Raw genomic sequence first — 21343 nt, forward strand, 5'->3', positions numbered from 1 at the left:
TGCAGAGCATTACTTGTCCAAGATGCCAGATGATCATCTTTTTCCACAGTCCTAACAGGCACTAACAAAGGACTGTAATTTTATGCAAGAGTTTTAAATGTATTTTTAGTACACCTTCTAAATCCATGACTGGTAAATTGGCAGCACCATGTATTGCCAACACTAATACACAGATTCCCTTACAACTGCACATCATCATGGCTGTTTTTAATATATCAGTTTATTCATTGATGTCTGCATAGAAAATCGTAATTCACAAATGCACATATACACAGTGGTATACTTCAATTAATTCCTATGTGAAATTAATATTCATTATAGTTTTGTGAAATAAAAGCATCTACTAATCAAAATGTTAAGCTAATGGAGTTTTCTCCCCCACTCCCAATTAGTATTGTTGTCTCACATTCCATCACTTGTAGCAGCTGGCTCGTTGTCAATTTATAGTTTGGACCTTTACATAGAAATGGAGGGAGGAAAAGAAATTAATTACTGAGAAAGAAATCCCAATAGTACTTTAGTGCTCAGAAATCTTCAGTTACCCACTTGTTAAAGCTGCTGGTTGTGCAAGAAATGAAAAACAAAAGGAGAATCCTGCAGATATTTTTCTTGAAGGCTACCATTTGTAAGTGACAACCACATAAGCAGCTGTGTGCTTGTCCATCTGTTACAGCATTCCCTGCTCTGACTAACGGTGAGCAGAGATTGTTCGCATCACTTGTTACTTGATTATTATTTTTTAAAAAAATATTTTTTATTAAAGATTTCTTAGTTTACAAAAATACGTGCATTGGGTCTTCTACAGATTAGTTTCATTTGTTGTGAGACAAGGAAAGAGGGGAAAGAGGTGGAGTGGGGTGGGGTGGGAATGCTTATATTCTTCTACTTAGTGTACAGTGGTACCTCAGGTTAAGAACTTAATTCGTTCTGAAGGTCTGTTCTTAACCTGAAACCGTTCTTAACCTGAAGCACCACTTTAGCTAATGGGGCCTCCCGCTGCCGCCGCACAATTTCTGTTCTCATCCTGAGGTAAAGTTCTTAACCCGAGGTACTACTCCCAGGTTAGCGAGTCTGTAACCCGAAGTGTTTGTAACCCAAGGTGTTTGTAACCCAAGGTACAACTGGACGTGTGAGATTTTGTGTCAGCGTCACTTGTGTGGGTTCTCTTTCTATTCACTTGTTATATTCCCTAGTTGGTGAGAGAGGTTGGGGGTGGGCTACCTGATTCTTTTAAGATGACATGCCAGGGATTGAAACTAGGGCCTTCTGCTTAAAAATACTTCTTCAAGTACTGAGATATTGCCTCTATCCATTGGCTGGATCCTGTGATAAAAGCCTATTGCGGTGCCCGTGCATTCCAGGGAACTGTAGCATTGGCTTGAAGAAACGTCCTTCTGGTCTAGCTTGTCCATGTGTTTGCATCTTACAAATAACACATGGGCTTCCAGAATGCTGACATGTGAGGGATTTTTTGAGCGGTGGGGTGGGGAGCAGTGTTGACACCACATTGCTGCCCTGGGCTCCTTTAGGAGGAAGGCTGGGGTGCAAATTTAATAAAATAAAAATAAAATTATGTCTTATATTATCTTCCCTCTTATAAAGGATATTTATTGTTTTTCATTATTTTGCTAAATCTTCTAGTGGCCAAGTGCAGAATAAAGACTACAGGTGCTTTGTTCAGACTTAAAGCTAAGCTGTACTTTATCAGAATGAGCCTTGCTCACTTTGGCCTGCTCTTCAGGAGTAGCCACTGGAAATGTAGAAGCATTGGGTTCTATTTTTAATTAACCGTAGTTCATTGTTATGCCCAAACCTGGGCAGCTGTGGTTTAGTCATGCCTACTTTCAATAACAATAATTTATTGAATTTATATACCCGGAGGGTCTCAGGGCGGTTCACAGAACAAGATCAACATAATAAAAACCACAATATATATAATCAAAATAAAAACAACAACCCAATAACACCCCCCCCAAAAAAAGAACCACATTTTAAAAGGGCATAGGATGTCAATCAGATCAACCAAAGGCCTGGTTTAAAAGGAACATTTTTGCCTGGCAACTAAAGGTGTATAATGAAGTCGTCAATAAACTATAGTTATGATTAATTACAGTTGGGTGTGATTCTTCATTGGGAAATGGAAACAAAAATTCCCAATCTCCTTGTGTCAGTGCTGAATGAGGAGAGGTGAGTGAGCAATGACAAGCGCAAGGTTCATGCATATAGCATTATGTTCATTTCAGGCTAAAGTTTAGGCATGAAAGGCTAAGTGTTTACTTCTCAAAACAGCCAGAATCACAGTTAAGTTTAAACTCAGTAGCCTGGTTCACATTTCATGCTTAGCAAAACCATGGTTGAGTTCAAATGTGCAGGATCTGGGAGAGATCACAGCCACGTTGCTCCTTTCTGGCTGTTGTGCTACACTAAGCTAAGCTGTTGTTTTTGGTTAGTTTATCATTCAAACCCAGCCTTGTCATCTAGTTTTCCTGGATAAGCCCTAAGCCATAAACCCAAAGACAAACTTTGGTTACAACTTATGGTTAGTCTGGAGTAACCGTGTGCGAAGTTTTATTTGTATTTTTGTTTGTCTTATTCATATTTTTGCTGGAAGCCTCCCTGGGTGATGGGGGCAACCCAGTCAGGTGGGTGGGAAATTATAAGAAATTTTTATTATTATCATCATCACCATCTCTGCCACTGTCTGTCTCCTGTTTCCTCTTCCCCTCCTAATGTAGACTAGAAAAGTACAGCTTCTCCCAGCATCATTTTCTAGACGATCCATGTGTACTACATTTTTCTCATGCTTCTTTTCAGAGATTAAACCTGAGAGTGCATTCTTTTTAAGGCTAAAATGTTAGGTTGATCTGAAATTCTACAAGGCTTTTAATTTTTTTTATTTAAGCTACCTTTTGTCTTTTATACCTGTCTCCAAAATAAATGTTGTTTTTCATTCACATCACTCAAGTCTTTCCTAACCTTACCTAGCACACATGAGATAGGAATGTATGCATACATTGTATATAGTACCCATCTGAATTTGGATACCATCATATAATACCATTTTTATATAATGAGCATTCTTGTTTTGATTTGATGCAAATTTCACTATCATACTCTCCCAACATTTTCATCATATTTTCAATCCATTATTAGCCCAAGGTCACTTTCACTGTTTTTCTGTGATTCAGGCACAGTACTTCATACTTATGTTAGTGTTTTGTGATGGTTTGCTTTTTTCTGAATGTGGAGCTTAATGGCTGCATATGTCAAGATGAAATTTAATTTGCTGCTTGGTGGTTCATTTACAAAGTGGCAATATTCAAAACTATTTGCGTTTTGTGCCTTGTTTTTGCTTTCTTTTATGATGGATTTGTTTTTTTGGCCTAGCTAATATTTCTAGCTAGTATTCCAAGTATGAACAGTGTTTAGAAACATATTTTTATAAGCATAGATTCTCCCACAACTGTCTGTATTTTTCCTTTATGGTTCCTAATTATGAAAACCTCAGGGAAGGCCTCAAATGAAAACTCCATGCATGAATTTAGCATTCCTCTCCAAGTTGTCTTTCTATTTGAGTTTATGAAATAGATGTCTTTCTCCACAACCTGGTACCCTTCAGATGTAGGTTGGACTTCAGTTCCCATCAGCTCCAACCAGCATGGTCAGTGGTTGAGGATGATGGACATTTAATTCTGCAACATCTGCAGACCACCAAATTGGGAAAGACTGATCCTCGTTTCTGGGCAAGAGGAGAAGCCAACCAATCTAATGCATCTGTTGCATTCAAAAAGCAAACATTGTTAAATGTGCTGGCCTGATCATACATTAATATTTGGTTTATATAACATCCTCAGATTAAAACACACTTTATTTCAATGTCTGAAATATGTAGGAGGAAAGATTCCTCCCTCTAACGTCATGTAACACAGTTCTCCCCATGTTGGGATCTCCAGATGTTGTTGGAGTACAAGCCCCATCATCGTCAGCTAGCATGGGAGAGAATACATTGCTTAGAATACTTTTGCAAGCAAGTCAAACAAGCCACCTGCCAATTTTTTTATTTTAGATTTCACTTCTCAGCTGTTCATAGGATGATTAAAGTGCAACTTTTTCAATGTCCACAGCTCTGGTGACAATGGAACACCCACCCATCCAGTAGTCTCTTGTCTAGTCTCTGATCTTCTTTGTGGATCATTTGTTGCTTTTAGGACTCTCAGAGACAGCACTGTCTTTTTTAAAAAATGTGGTGTCTTGACCCTCCACCGTTGGCATGTGGCCTCTCGAAAGTTGCCCACTCCTGGTTCAAAGACCTGAAAACTTGCATTAAAAATATTTAATGAAAAATAGTTTAAGTATGTATTTTTAAGAACTATGCATTTGAATGTGTCTTGGAGAGGTGTTAACTATCGCAGAGATATTTATATTGTATCTCTTTATCTTTGTTTTGTTTAATATAGGTAACGAGTTTGGGCATCCAGAATGGTTAGACTTTCCCAGACAAGGCAATAATGAAAGCTACCATTATGCCAGGAGACAGTTTCATTTAGCTGATGATCAGCTTCTTCGCTATCGATTCCTAAATGAATTCGACAGAGATATGAACAAGTTGGAAGAAAGATTTGGCTGGCTTTCATCACCTCCGGTAAAGTATATACATTAAGTTTTTTAACATATTTTCAAAACGTATGAGTGGTGATGTTGTGTTCATATAACAATGAAAAACAGTCTCCTGTTTACCATGAAAAGAAAGATCTTTTCTTTCCCCTCCATTTGATATATTTTATTTTATTTATGCCCAGTAATAAAACTGTCTAGATTTCATCTAATGTTTAAATTATTTTGACATATTTGTTTGATAATAATAACTGTGCTTATTTTTAGAAAATGCTTTTAGCTTTCAATAAATTGTTAAATGTTTGTCATCATAATGTCAATATTCCACTTAACTTTAGAACTAGACTGCAAATAAACTCACTGCCAGGTTCAGTTACTGTGCTACATTTCTTGCTTTCTTACTATTCTTAGCTCCCGTTAGCAAGCTTCATGTTGCCCGGTAATTTACTTAAATGAGGAACACTTTGACTGTTTCCATATTATGCAGCCTTATTTGTAAAATACTTAAGCTAGAGGTATTCAAATGCTGGTGGAAGGGAATAGGCAAAAGGTGACTTTGCATCTCTCTCTTGCATTTGGCAGCTTCCTGCAAATCATATGCTAGAAATTGGGGAGCTCTCCTGAATAGAGGCATGCAGGGGCTGAGGGGAGAACCCTGAAAATCAGGCAGCAACTGAGTGTGAAAATTGATGAAATCATTGCATCCAACCATTCACAATTGAGTCAAAAATTCTACTTATATGCCATTATTAAAAGTATTTTCATCTGTTCCACACAGTGGAGAAAGACTTACTAATTATACATCTGGAGAAAAGGCGGCTGAAATGTTGATATCTGCAGGTGGTTTGCATATCCTACCAGCAGTGATTAGAACAGCATGGTAGAAGTGTGGCTATTCCATTGGCAGGGTAATGAGGAACAGATTAGTATCTTTGCTGATACTAATGTTACCCAACCGTGTCACTCCTTCCCCCACCTGAAAGGTAGCATGAGAACTCCTGTGTGTCATAGAGAAGCCATATTGAATCTGTTCCCCACATGAGCATTGAACCAGTTTTTAATGCTATCCTCCCAACACTGCTGTCTCTGCCGCTTAGCAGTGTGATGCAGGGTGGGGGCAAGGTTGGGACTGCTCAGGCACATTGCTGGGAGCACTACTGTTGTCAGTGCGTCTTCTCATCCCCAACCTCACCTTTGCCCAGCTCTAAGATCTTGGTAAGTGTCAGCAATATCAGTGTCAGAGGGCATCTCTGTGGCACCACTCCTTGACACTGGCTCATCTTGGATGCTGATTTGGGGAGGAACCATGGTATAAGCCCCTCCCACCTGGTGCAGCCCTTCCCTCATTATTCCACCATCTTGGCTACCATACTGTGAGAGTAATGTGAATACCAGGCTTTATCTAGGAAAAAGAGGCAGCTGCTATTAGTCCATAAAACAACTAAGTGGCATATTATACACAACATAATTTAAGCCACAGAGATGTGGAAAGGGACAGGGGTGAATAAATGACCATGAAATCAGTGGTGCAGCCCTATGTGCATGGTATGATTGGAAAATGGGCAACTATATGTTCAGAGGCAGTATGCCACTGAATACCAGGTGCTGGGGTGAGTCCCTTAATTTCCTACCTGTGTACTTCTTGGTGGGATCTGGTGGGTCACTATGGAAAATGGGATGGTAGACTAGTTGAGCCTTTGACCTGACAGCCCCTAATGTTTTTAAGGGGGCTCATTCAGGATCAAACGACATGTGACATGTAATGAAAAGCATGCAGCAATCACTCTGGTTTTTCTTAGATCAACTTCCGCTTGGGAGGATGCTTATTGGCACCAATGAGAGCTGTTTTGCTAAGTCTCAGAGCCACATGGTGGTGCACAATTTTCAAGGGAGACATGGCTGAGGATGGAATTCTTCTCCCAGCCGTAATCACAACAACAATCCGTCCTTGTCAGCTGTAATTAATTTAAGAAAAATGAGAGACACAGCTGCACTATATAGATTAAACATAATGTGAAGCTTGGTTCTAAGAATGTTAGGTGTTGAGTCCCTGGTTCTGATGCCACTTTGCCATGAACTCAGGAACTTGCTTAAGGTTACTTAATATCTCACAGCCTTAGCCTTCTTGACCTTCCTTACATATGTTACTGAGTTAATATATATGAATTGGTTGGAGCAGTAAAGGAGCGCTACGTAAGTATGAAGAAATAAAGGATGCTGAAGATACTAAAGGAACAAAAGATAACTAACAAGCTGTATGCATTCATTGCTCTACCTTGCAGGCTATTTTACGCATGTTTCCCAGACTGTGTCAGCACTTGTGTTGACAATAGATAGGATTGCAGCTTTTAATTATCACAGTTGCTGCCACAGGAGACTTTTTGGAAAGCTTTGCAGCTCTATAACTCAGGGAGAAAGAGAGAAGCAGCAGCAGTAAAATAACCACAGAACTTTAAAGAATGAGTCATCTTATGAAAATTAATTTCATAGGTAAACAATTAGTCTAAGGTGCCATCCATGGTTTGTTGCTTTTCTGATTCAACCAGATTTTGCATTGGAAATTAATACCTTTTTCATATTTAACATGCAAAGCAGATATGCAATAGCCAATGGTGTTATAGTAGACTCTGTTAGTTCTTATTTTCATCGCAGCCTATCTGGCCACGCACTAGTACGAAATTGTTCTGGTGCCTCTACCAATTGTTTGTTACAGTATTAATAAATGTTCTGCTTTTCTCTTGCAACATAGGCAGACAGCACATTGTCAATAAGGATTATTTTAGAGATTTTAAAAGCCCGTATAGGAAAAATAGCACCATGAGGTCAATTACTGTATAACTTTTAAACCAGACCTCTGATCTCTGAGCCAGTATTCCTGTGCAGCCTAATCCTATACATTCTTATCGCAAGTCCCACTGAATCAGTGAGACTTGAACAGAGGCAAGAGTTCCTGCTTTAGTAAATCTGAGTCTTTCCTGCATCTGCCCTTAATTGTATTTAGTTTCCCTGTTGTTAATTCTTGCACTTTTTTTTTTACTATACCTTCACCATCACTCAACTTACAGAGCAATCCAAACCTGGGCTACAAAAGCAGAGAGCGGAGATCCACTGCCACATCCCAAACTCTGCTGCTCACGCTGGCTAGAGAGGAAGATGGGTGGGGGTGGAATTTTCTTGTCCCTATGCCATCTCCAGCTTGATGTACGTAGCTGAGGGCCATAGATCAGGTTTCTTTCACAGAGATGGTGCAGCTTTGAAACCAGTGGTTCCACTGGTGGCTCTGCTTTGCTCCCATTCCCTGCTTTGCATCCCTACATCTAATACCACCAGTAGGAGCACCACTAGCAGCAGTTTCTTACCTCCTGTTCTTTCTGCCGCTTCAGCAAAGGTTTTTGCAGCCGCAACAGAGCCCCCACATCAAAGGCTGGTGGATGACCATATGCTAACCCCTTCTAGCAGCAAATATCAATGGATTTGGATTGCACTCTCATTGTATGTGCTTAATTTTGAGTTTCTTGCTGAATACAGGGTGCAGTACAGATTTAAAACCCCAACATTCAACTCTGATATTAATACCTAATAGCTGCCCCAGTTCAATGTGAATGCCAAGCACTTGTCTTCCAGTGGCATAGCAGGTACCCATTAGCCTTCTCCCAGCTTGAAATTAGCCCTCTGTAATTCATGCATGGTTCAAGCAAAATAGCCCTCTGAAATAGCACATGTAGCAAGCACCACTTTATAAAACAAAATTTCTTTCTGGTGTGTATAATATATAGTGAACTGAAATTGTTTAGAGTATTGTGTGCCACTTGAAGGATTGCTTCGGATGTTCCTTCCTCCCACCGCCCAACACCCACAAACACCTTTCTTCTTAGGCAATGAGGTTCTTCACTCAGCATACTTCCCATTTCCCTCTCCTGAGCAAAATTGACATGAAATTGATTAAGCATTCAAAAGTGACACAGGCAGCATCTCAAAGACACTGCTTATAAGATTCATGTCAAAAGTAAAATTCTGTGCAGCCATAAATCTCCATCAATCCAGCTGTTGGCCTAAGCAAGAAGGAACAGAGAACACTTAAAAAGAAATGTGAAGTAAAGAACAGGGCCTTTGAAAGAATTTTCTCCTCAGATGTCATTGTGGTGGATTTTCTCCACAGATATGCATACCACCACTTTCAATAGCTAAAGTGAAATATATCGCACTATAGCAGGCTCGTTATTCCTTTTTTTTTCTGTTATAGCTTACCCAGCTTTTAAAAATCTGAATTCTTATATGAAGTTAGTTACTTCATGACAGACTGTCACTTACATGAACTTCTTTCATCTCCACAAACCCTTGGTTGAATTGAATATGACGGTATACATATTGCCCTACTTCTATGTGGTTTAAGTTCAAAATCATTTTAGTAAGCATCTAAATCTACCTTTTTTATCTTTTGCAGGCTTACGTGAGTGAAAAACATGAATCAAACAAAGTTATTGCTTTTGAGAGGGCAAATCTTCTGTTTATATTCAATTTCCACCCATCTAAAAGCTACACAGACTACAGAGTGGGTATAGAAAAACCAGGAAAATATCCTTTCCTTTCCTATTTGTGTTTATCATTATGACTTCATTTTGGATGTAACACTAAACTTTAGTTTAGCACTATGTGAACGAGCCTCATTCTCACTTGGTCCTTCATCTTCTCACGTCATTTAGCACAACCATGAGGAGGAGATTAGAAACACCTGCTTCCTTTTTATGTCCGGAAGGACAAGTTGTTCCATCCCAGCCTGTCTCAAACTGTGATTTGTCATCTTGGTGTGTTTCAATAAACAATAGTTTAATCACTCTTTGCCCTTTTTTAATTTAATGATAAACCTCAGTTATTGAACAGCAGGAAGGAGATGTTTTCCTCCTTGTGGTCATGCTAGAGAAGTGACAGAGGAGCTCACAAGCCTGAGGCTTACACCTTATGAATGTAAACTATTATTATTATTTACATTTATATTCTACTCTTCCCCCCCCCCCAAGGTTCCATGGGCACTAAAAACATCAATAATAAAACCACTTTTAAAATCTGAAAACAGTCAAAACAGCCATAATGGCCCTCTAACAGCATGATATGTCTTCACTGTTGTTTAAAATTTGACTTCAATATATAGTTTTGTTTAGAAGTTTATTTTTGCAGTGTTGATTTAAATTCTGTTACTTTGGCTCTCCATTAGAACAAAATGTACACTTGTAAATGCACAGTATGTTTGCATTTTATTAATTGTATAATAGCTGAACAATGTGGGGGAAAATGCATAAGGTAAACATCCTTGAGTATATGGATGGATACAAATTTGTGGGAAATGTGTTTATAGCGGTAGGGTTCGTATAGCTCCTGTTGTAGCTGATATTGTAATTTATATAGCACCACCAATGTGCAGTTTCTTTTCTCTATATGCAAAGCAAAAGAAAAGAAAAGATTCCTGCCCAAGAACGTTTAAAAGTTCAATAGTGGGCAGAGAATAGAGAGCTGGGGTGATGAGAGAGACATAGGTAAAAAACTATGCATCTGAGCAAAGAGAGTTACAAATCTTTCAACTGTAGTCCTAAATATCAGTTTGGGAGTAAGCCCCATGACATATGGGGACTTACTTCTGAGTAAGAATGTTCAGACTCTTGCTATTAGTTTTTTTGTGCCTTGGGATGTGACTACATTTTATACAAGGCCTTCACTTGCAAAGTAAACCATTTAATTTGGAACTTCTAGTCTGGGTCAGTTTGCGTGGGAATTGGACTCCTTCCCCAGGCTCTTAAATGCACAGCCTTTAGCTAGGATGTGTTCATGCAACAGTGGGACAGGAACCAATTTGCTCCATGCCCGCCTTCCTCAAACCAAATCTGCATTCAGAGCCTTGCACCCTTTATTTGTTATTGGGATAGCAAGGTTGGAGGGCCTTACGTTGTTTCTCAGTATTTTCTTATCATTGTGAAATTATGCATAATTTTGTTGTACTTCACTCACTCTTTTAATGACAGCTTTGCCAGTTACCTTGAAAATTAGTAACTTCCAGGATTTAGCAAATTTTAGCTTTTATGTTTGATGGTTTTTGTTGTTGTTGTTTGCATTCAGTAACTTTATACGCACTGCCAAAGTTTATTTGGTAAATAGGCTTATTTCTTGCTCTGCGACATCACGTCGGTAGCAGTCGAGTTTCCAACATGGGCAAAGGGCCGCAGCAGGTATTTTATAATGCCCATCTATAACTTCTCTTCTCTGTGTGTGTTGCGTGAAGGCTTTGACTTTAAATGAATACAGGTTCCTGAGATGATAATCAGCTTCCAGCATGTCTCTTTAAGCCTCTCTCTGTGTTTGCTTTTCTCGTCAGCAGGACCCAGTCTCCAAAGCATCCTTGTTTTCTCATTTTCTTCCATCAGCTCATAGCTCAACTGCTCATAGAATCTGCATGAGATTTCCCCACATGCATGCTACCTCCCTCTCATCCTTGCAGTCTACCTTTGTCAAACCTGTACCTTGTCTGCCCATCAGACCTCTTCCTCTTGCATCAATCCATTTATTAAGCATCTTTTTCTTAACCCACTGTTGTCTTTCCTTTCTCTGCACTATTGCATGCCTTGCCTCTTTGCTCCTCTAACCCTCTGGGCGATCCAATGCAAATGCCAGCCCCTGGCTGCCCTGTTTCTTCCCATAATGGAGGTTGTTGTCCTTGGAGAGGCAAACTATGTAGACTGTTTATGAATTATTCCATGACATCATTTCCATGTGGTGGTATTTAGTAGAAGGGCTTGCAGATGAAAGCTAAATTTTACCCTACTTTACATATATGTATGGAAAGAGAACCAAAATATTTCTGCATTATCTGTATTTTAGTATGCATGTAAACTCTTGGCATTTTCCATTGTACATATGAGATTGATGAAGACCAAAAGAATCCAGTGTGAATTAACAGTACTTTTCACCTTGAATTATGCTAGACCACTTTATAGTGTACAGTTTTTGAGTCAAATTCCCTAGCTCCCATTTTCCTGTTGTGAATCGCAAGTCTCAGTGGTTTTCAATCAATTTGGTCCATTGCTAGCTTGTCCAGGGCATCAATGCAGTCTCAACACTGTGAACTGAACATAAGCTTAGTCAAAGCAAATCTGAATTCTTATTCAAGCAAATGTTATTGGAAAATTTGTTTGAGAGATGCACCCAGTGGTAGCATTTGCTGCTGTTTCTTGTGTGCTCTCTACATTTATTTTGACTCAGTGGAAATCAGATTAGGATTTAATGAAGTGAAAATACATCAGACATTCTCAACACAAATAATTGCTTACAGAAAATTCAACATGCCTTTTTAATATTAAGAGAGGTGAAAAAATAAATCTCCCAATGGAGAAACCAATGCACAAGATATCTTTTATTTTTATTTATTTATTTGCACTCTGTCCTTCCTCCTATAGCAGCCCAGGGCACTGAACGATGTAGTCAAAAATAGAATGTTTTTCTAGCCTATTAAAATAAAAGTAATTTTAAAAATAGTAGAAAATAATATCAGCTAAAAACAATTTACATCAGTAGAACAGACATTGACTATACTAGGCCATCAAACCCGAATTGCCTATCTCCAAATGTCTAGACAAACAAGTGCATATTTAATTTAAATCAAAATGTTGATGGGGATAGTGGGACAAATGCAACTCTATGGGGAAAGAAGTTCCACAGAGAAGACTCACAAATGGGCTAAACCCATCAACAGGAAACACACACATGGAACGCACATGCGTTAAAGTATGCATAATCTGAACTTTGTTGCCATTTTTGCCACACTACTTCCCAGCAGGGTGAATCACTGACATGAAAACTTCAAGCACAATTCTGACTCTATGTATGACATTGACTCTCACAGTTACCTGTGTCTTCATTTAACCAGCTTCTACCACAGAGCCAGTGTAGTGTAGTGGTTAAGAGCGGTAGTCTCGTAATCTGGGGAACCGGGTTCGTGTCTCCGCTCCTCCACATGCAGCTGCTGGGTGACCTTGGGCTAGTCACACTTCTTTGAAGTCTCTCAGCCCCACTCACCTCACAGAGTGTTTGTTGTGGGGAAGGAAGGGAAAGAATGTTAGCCGCTTTGAGACTCCTTAAAGGGAGTGAAAGGCGGGATATCAAATCCAAACTCTTCTTCTTCTTCTTAAAACTCAGGGAATTTATGGCAGAAAGCACCTGTTCTGTGTCTCAGAGCTTCTGTCCTCTTGAGACTTCACAAATGCACCCATACATGAGCATTTCATATAGCTGTAGTACTGTGTTGCCTACAAGGCAAAAGAACTTTATACAGTATATGAAAAATGCATTCAAAGGAACATCTAGAGTGCCTACACAGGTATTCATCAAACCATGGTGCCACTGGACGTGAAAAACATAGGGAGAAACTCATCCACACAGCACAAGTCATGCTTTTAAGAATAGCTAGCACTGTCAGCATACACTGAGAAGGCCTCTCACTCCTTCTGCTTCTTTCTGATCCAGGCTGTGAATTTCATCCAAGTAGATGAAGCTTTCAGTCATGTCTTGGAAATGTGTGTTCAACCCTCTGGCAAGAAATGATGGCGTTTCACATTCTATGGACTTTAAAAGGTTATGGATAGAAAATTTACCAGAACTTTAAAAAAAATTGGTATACACAAAAATGAAGAAATAATGTGAAGGGCTTTTGCTGTCCTTTCTTATTTGCTTACTAAATGAGCCTTAGTGCCTATTTAATTTGCATTCCTGGATGATTAACTAACTTTTCATATACTATATGCTTTTTGCCTTAAACCGTATTGTGCATAAGTCTCTTTCACTTTGCTTACTTCTCACTACTCAGGGTTTCAGAGAGAGACAGTTGTTTTAGCCCGTTGTTTGTTGCTTGCTGTTTAATGTATTATAATTTTTTAAGTGTGTGTGTGTGTTTGTGTGTGCAAATCCTAAAAAGCTGAGGACACTGGAAGAAGATTTGGTTCTTTTTAGAGGGGAAGAGTCTTGTTGCACATGTCAAGGTACATGCAGCGTTGGATTTCACCCATGATATTTTTATGTGTTGCTGACCTATGTAGTGCTAATCTACTTGGTTTAGGTCCGCATTTTGTTTCTAGCCTTCCCTGAGATCAGCATGATGAACGGTGGGTTTATAAACACTGTGAAATACATGGATACTACACAAACCCACACGCCCCTAACATTTCCTACCAGAGGGTTCAGAAAATTTCCAGTTCCCCATACATGCAAGTGATGTTGCCCCATGTTGTAATTTTATTTTTATTTGTGCTTTCTGGTTGGAAGAGCTGTTCCAGCAAGCAGAATATAGTCTCATCACTTACTGAAAAAGAAATTCAGATGTGTGAACTTCCAATTTCCTCCTTCCAGCTTATTTTGTTTTTTAAAGAATGGGTTGTTCCTTTACCTCCAGTGTGCATGATAATGTCACTGCAGTGCCTGAAGCTTTAAAAAAAAAGTTTTGCAAAGGGTCAAAGAGAAAGGGTTACCTCAGCTGCAAGCTTTCTAGTTTTGCATACTACATGAAGCATCAAACAATTTAATAACTAGGGTGAAGGGCATACTAATGCAGATTCATAGTAGGAATGGAGCAGTATGTCAACTGGATAGCTAAGTAAATAATGTTAGATATGGCCTGAGATCTCAGGAAGATTAGCATTAAAATTCAGGTAGCTGTACTTCTTAAAGATGTAAATTTAAGCTCCCTGACATTTGCAACCTGTACCTAGAGCTTCTAATGAGCAAATAAGGTCACTTGAATGAGTCACTGGAGTGTGATTGCCCAAGGCAAAAATGTTGCTTTGTAGCTGCTTCGTTTGCTCGCTGCTTTGAAGTGCAGTTATGTAACTGTCCCTGGTTATTAGAATTCAAGCTTTATATAAAATGAAGACAAAGAATTTAATTTAGGATCAGCCAAATGCCAAGCTCCATCAAGGTGCTTCATCTGTTAAGGTTAATATCCGGGAATGAGAAGACTTTTCACCTACTATGGAAATGGTGTCTGGGCGGGGAGGGCTTTAGAATGAAATTCAGATTTCGTGTAAGGTAGTTGTCGAGTGGCATGCTTTCTACTAGTTCGTTTCAGCATCTGCACAGTCCCAGGTCTAGAACTGCACTGGAATATTCTGGAAAGCTTCAGAGGACACCTTGTAGAGCGACAACTCCTGGTAAGCAAAACTTTAATTTTTATTTTTAAAAGCAGAGTGAAATAAATTCAGTATTGCTGATGCATTTAAGTTGTTTTCACAACATTTTGTGCTACAGACAGACAAATGGAAAAAGTTTCAGACTATGTAAGAAAAAAATAATTATTGGTCATTGTAAATAAAATAGAAAACTATTGACTATAATAATCTCCAATACATTCAAACTGGTGGAAAATGTATTCACAAAACAAACCATTAATGCCTTTTCTGCATATATGTTGCACTGTAAAACTGAGTTTCTTTTGCTTGGACATAATTAATAGAGAACTCTCACGCCTATCACAAACAAGACCCCCACTTGAAACTTCCAATTTGTCCCTGGTCACATGAGGCAGGTGCTACCTTGCTGAAGGGGGCCTCGGTCTGGTCAGTATCAGGACACAGTTGTGAATAGTGTATATCCCGGTAGTAAATAAATGTGGTAAAATAACATTTTAAAACCCTGTTGCCTTTCACGGATGAAGGCCAGGTGAAAAATCTTCTCTTCTTGACCACACAAGATAGGGTTCATAGGAATGAAACAAGGAAATCCTTTTTCAGGCACAGTTTATCGCAGCAGGGCACATTTGCAAACTGAAGAAACTGTCATAGTGCCACACACACATGTATATACTTCAGAGGGCCTTCTCGGTAGTCACACCCACGCTGTGGAATGCCCTCCCATTAGATGTCAAGGAAATAAACAACTATCTGACTTTTAGAAGACATCGGAAGGCAGCCCTGTATAGAGAAGTTTTTAATGTTTGGTGTCATATTGTGTTTTAATTTGTTGGAATCCGCCCAGAGTGCTGGGGTAACCCTGTCAGATGGGCAGCATATAAATTTATTATTATTATTATTATTATTATTATTATTATTATTATTAATTATTTAGCTTATATGTGTTCATGTTTTGCTCTTCCTCCCCTCCCCAAATTCCCACCACCAGCAATTAGGCATTTGTAAACCTAATGTTGGGGGTGATCTCCCTGGAGAGAGCAGTTGGGGAGTCAGGAAGCTTTCCCTCCCAGCTGCAAACTCCAGAAAGGAGATTCACAAAAATCCCCTCTCACAAAAATTAGGCACGAAAAAACCCCCAAGTTCTTTCCAAGCCTAATTACAGTGGGGAAGTGTGGTTTCATAGCAACATTACAGCTGAGAAGGAAGAATTAAGCCTTAGCTTAATTTGGTGACCCACGGGTTGGGGAGGGACATAAATCAGCAGCTGTGGATTCTCTTTCTCCCCCCTCCCCAAGTACTGCACAACATGTAATTATTTCATTACACCAGAGGCTTCAATATTTTAGTGGCTCGACAATACAATACAAAAGATGCTGTTCTTATTTTATTTTATCCTCTTAGTTTATGCAAAAGTCGCTTCAGCCTTTGTTGTGACCTCTATTTAAAATGAAATAACCAGATCAGCTGTCACAAAAACAATCACATCCTTGCAGCTTCACAAATGTTCTTCTGAATCTAGACATCTACATGATTGGAGGTCTCATGATAATGCCAATGATCTGTATTATCCTTATGTCACGTTTTTTGGTGATTTTGAAGTATTTTGGATTAAGAAAGGGGGTCACATTAGGGATATAGGCTTATACCAAATCAGACTGTTAGGCCAGCTGGCTCAGTGTTTTCTGTGCTCTTGAGTAGCACTGGCTGAACCCAGCTGGAGATGCCTAGATTGAACCTGGCCTCTAGGATTGAACCTGGCCATTTTGCCTGCAGAGTATGTACTCTGCTGCTGTGCTCCACCCCTTTCTCAGAGCTACAGTCCTTTCCGAGATGATTACAGCTGTTGAAACTTGCCATTAAAATATTTTCCTAGAGGACTGTTTTATCTGTGACAGACCAGAACCGTTTCTTTTCTAAGATTCATGACGAATGTCTACAGAAATGAAATCAGAAAGGAAGGAAGCTAATAGTTCCCCCATTAATACTTTGATCAATGCTGGCATGCCACATTTTTCAGCAATTGGGCATAAATTCTCATCAGCCTTCTCTAAACAAAAGGTCTTAATTATGCCGTATCATAATCTTCATAAATGACAATTATCGTTTATGCTACGGGTGAAATACTAATTTTCTGCTTTATATGTGGTTTGAATTTACCTAATGATGCTTTATGTGTCATTAAGATTTTTTTTTGAAAAATAATGCTTTGCTTCAAGAATTAGTTTGAAAACATCAAAAGCATAATAATTAAGTACGTCATATAATAGATAATCACAAGATTCTCATTTTAAGCTCACTCTATGCATGGGTTCATTGGGTAAGGATAATGCATTTTGTTTTGTTTTCAGACGGATTGTCTTTGGTCTCTCTTCTGTACTTGAGCTAGAGTAAAAGATGAAAATAATGGTATTATACAAGAAGCAATGGAAGTACTTCTTAGTCCTCATTTCAAGTATGAATGACAGAAATATTTATAAAGGAAACCTGTCCAGGTCTGAGGTATAATTGGGATGAACCTAAATGAATTAGTCTGAGAAATCTATTGGTTATTAAAAAATATCTGTGTGGTATGCATAACATCACTGCCTATGAAGAAACTCCAGTGGAGTAGTTGACATGTTCCATCTAAGGTTGGTGGCTGCAACTGTGAGCCCTCAGGCTGAATGAAGTTGTATGCATGCACCCCAGTTGCATTCCATCTCCCTCTTGTTTATACTACTGAAGGGTGATTGAAGGGAGGACAGGCAGAGACTTGGGAGTATGTAGTCATATTATACTCTCAGCCTGAATTAATAGTTTCCTGTAGTAGCTGCAATGGTAGGGCTGCCTATACAACGTGCAGGAAATGTTACGTGGCTTCCACAGAATTGTATTGGCCTGAATATAAGTCTCACTTTCCCCCCAAATTCCAACTGTGAAAAGTTAAAGTTAAATTCACGACCTTGCAACATTTGGCATTTACAATATTGCTGATGAAACAGACATACAGTAAAACGGGAACAGGTGATGTGAGTGCCTGCAGAATTTTAAGGGAGCGGCTTATATTTGGGTATTGTCTTTTTTTCTCCCCTCCCCCCTTAAATTTTAAAGGTGCGGCTTATATTCGGATGTGACTTATATTTGGGCCAATACGGTATATCATCTCCATATCATGTGACACTGACATGGACACAAATGCTATGCAGAAACTTTCTCAGTGAGTTTTAGGCAGGAAATAGGGAATTGGCTCAATTTCCGCACCAGAGACGTTTAGATATTTTCAAACGCTAAAGGAATTGAACCCACAGTGAACTTATTTTGGAACAGTTTGGGTCTCTTCATACAAAAACTGTTTTTCCGTTCCTTTCTCCATTTGTGAAAAATTTCTTAACATGTTTATGAGTAATTTTATTACAGCAAATTGAGAGAGTTATAGAGTGGAGCAAGAGGAAAATATCATTAGGTAAATATAGCATTGTTAGAATTACTTCCATAGCCTTGCTTAGGGAGATGTGACCATATATATTATTCTTAAAATTAACAAAGCTATAAACATTTTCATTTGCTGGTAAATAAATTTAAAGCAGCCTTTAAAGATGTCAGAGCTTTCGGCAACAATGATGAATTATAAAATGTAACATATACTGTAGAAATGCCGGTGGGAAACATTATGCTCACATTCATAAACTACAGTGACACAGTAGAAGCATTTGCTGGTGCTGAGTTTTAAAAGGCACCAGAGAGACTATCTGAAGTTCTTCTTTATAGGTCTCTGTGTGGTCTGTGACAATAAAACAAGGAGCCATTTAGGCATATTTATAAAATAGAGTGTGCCAGTGTTTTAGATTTTCTGGCTTTCGGAGCTTGGCATTATATGAAAGGCAATAGAGATAGCAGTTAAAAACTGAGGAAAAACTATAGCCTAAAACTAGGTATGAACTCTATTATTATTAATTCTTTTAGAATTTTATATAGTCCAATATCTACAGTATGCCCGCAGATGCTCTGATGTACACACTGGAGCGGAGTTACCCTATTCACTTTGGTACCAGAGAATGCTCTCCAAGAATAATAATAAAAATGAACTGGGAAGCCCCAGTACTGGAGTCTTGGGCAGTTTGGGTAGTTATATGTTCTGTGGCTTCTTTCAAACAGACAAAAGTGCTGTGGGATTTTGAAAGCCAACTGGCTTATTGTGACATGAGTTTCTATAGGCAAAAGCCTGCTTCATCACATGGTGAAACTGGTACAAGTTTGTGTTTTATATATGCATATATTGGTTGAAGTACAATGGAAGGAAAAGCAAGTTAACAAGGTGAAAACTAAAGATAACAGGAATGCAAAAAGCATATCTCAATCCCTTGGCTGTGAAATATGAATATATTATCTAAACATCTCTGTTTGCTAGAGCATCAAAGCATGAATACTAACAACGGTTGCTGGAAAACAAAGATGGGAGACATACTTTTTCATAGAGAGAGACCCAACAAGAATTCATATTTAAATCTTAGGAAATGGTGTCAAACAGCATAATGATCAGTCCTGATAGTTGTTATATATGCTGTTGCTACATCAGTTGGAGTCATGACTAGGATGGTTCAGTTTGGTTTGCCATTGCTGGAAAAGTACGGAAGAAGTTCAAAGTCATTTAATTCTGCATGTGCGGCTTTTTTTACTCTGTGTTCTAGCAGAAAGCATGTTAGCACTCATGGCCATGGTATGGGAAGTTAAGTATGCCCATGTGGTGATGAGAGCTTGCTTGAGCAACATGGAAATGTAGAGTGCAGCATTTTCTTCGAGGCAGCTGTGCCAGGTGTAACCATCAACAGTCAGCACGAAGTACAAATATTTAGCTGAGAAGCAGGCTTTGGCTGTTGAAGTCATAAAGCTGCTGCTTCAAGAACAAAAAGTAGGCTATGAACCATCTGTGGTGTTTCCCCCGACGTGGTTGTAATTGTGTGGAGGAAGAGAGAGGACCTGACTTCTTGCTGCAGTATTCTGAAGAGGGAAGCTAGGTTCAGTGGCCCTCTGGTCGCACGTTGGAGCAACGAATGCCTGTACAGCAGAGCCTACTGCATGTGTATAATATCTCCACATTATCATGGTTCCATATTATGAAGAGAGCCCACACTTATACAACAATCTTCCTTCTACAGTGGTACCTCGGTTACAGATGCTTCAGGTTACAGACGCTTCAGGTGACAGACTCCACTAACCCAGAAATAGTACCTTGGGTTAAGAACTTTGCTTCAGGATGAGAACAGAAATTGCGCCACGCCGGCACGGCAGCAGTGGGAGGCCCCATTAGTTAAAGTGGTACTTCAGGTTAAGAACAGTTTCAGGTTAAGAACGGACCTCCAGAACAAATTAAGTTCTTAACCCGAGGTCCCACTGTATAGACCTTTTACCCAGTGGTACCATTTTTTCTGTAGGATTGCAGCACAGGCAGAGTGGAGGGCAAACCCTTCTATTTGAAATGCCGTAATGATAGAAATCATTCACACACACAAATCTTTTAATGGCAGCAAAAACAGTTTTGTCTCCGAAATAGATGCTGTCTAGCACCAACATAAAATGAAAGGATTATGTGCGGTAAATAGCTTCAAAGGTCAAGTTAACAGATTTTGCTCATTTACATGAAGACAGACAAAAGAAGCAAACATTTGAGCAACTGTGGGTGCCTTTTATTTATTATATGAAACAACAATCTAATACAGATATTAATTACAGAGCATTTGCCATACTAGAATCATCTTGTTGCTAAGATATCAGATGAAGCATCTTGCGTATATTCATCTTTATTAATAAAATGTAAATGTCAAATTATTGTTTTCTTTTGTTGATTAATCCTGCCTTCCTCTCCAAGAAGCTCAGGGTGGTAAACTACAAAAAGCAACACAAAATATAAATAAAAATATCAAATATTCCCACAGCTAACAAAGTTCAAGGCTTTCATAGTGAGCTAGCACCTTTTGCTGATAAGATATTATTCATCAATATTTAAAATGTGTTTATTATGTTATACATATGTTGTGTATATTTGTAATAAAAATGTTCAAAAAGGAAAGAAAATACAGTGGTACCTTGGTTTACAACCATAATCCATTCTGGAGGTCTGTTTGTAAACCAAAACAGGTTGTAACCCAAGGCACACTTTCACCAGTGGGGCCTCCAAAAAATTTTTGTTCGTAATCCAAAAAAAAAATGGGTTGTAATCCAAAAAAAGGTTGCAAACGGAGGGACACACTTCCGGGTTTGATGTGTCTGTAATCCGAAACGTATGCAAACCAAGGTACCACTGTAGTTCCCTCTCCCTCTTTGTGCAACTATTAGGCTTGGGGCAGGACTCCCACTGGTTCAGAGGTAAGGAAGAGTCTACACAGGCAGCCCAGGCTGGTAATTTCCCCAAACTTGATAAAAATAAAACCACACTAGTAGATTTTAAAAATAGGACAGAAGTGCTATCAATAAAACTATATAGCCTAAACTCTCATGATTCATCACAACTTAGAACTGTCTCAATTTAAAATCTCTTCTTTGTTTTGAACAAAGTGCTAAATAATAAACCATTTTATGGAATGTCAATA

The 21343-nt window shown here is 38.9% G+C and overlaps 1 protein-coding gene across 2 annotated transcripts in view; it reads left to right on the forward strand.

Moving 5' to 3' along the window:
* GBE1 (1,4-alpha-glucan branching enzyme 1) overlaps nt 1–21343 on the forward strand; it is a 153324-nt gene that overhangs the window by 112990 nt on the left and 18991 nt on the right. For both annotated transcript variants that reach the window (XM_053386463.1, XM_053386464.1), the window contains exons 13-14: nt 4458–4642; nt 9059–9187. In XM_053386463.1, the coding sequence (XP_053242438.1) occupies nt 4458–4642; nt 9059–9187 (314 nt within the window). The remainder of the gene's footprint in view (nt 1–4457; nt 4643–9058; nt 9188–21343) is intronic.

The sequence above is a fragment of the Podarcis raffonei genome, chromosome 4 (assembly GCF_027172205.1).
Source record: "Podarcis raffonei isolate rPodRaf1 chromosome 4, rPodRaf1.pri, whole genome shotgun sequence".
NCBI classification, from domain to species: domain Eukaryota; kingdom Metazoa; phylum Chordata; class Lepidosauria; order Squamata; family Lacertidae; genus Podarcis; species Podarcis raffonei.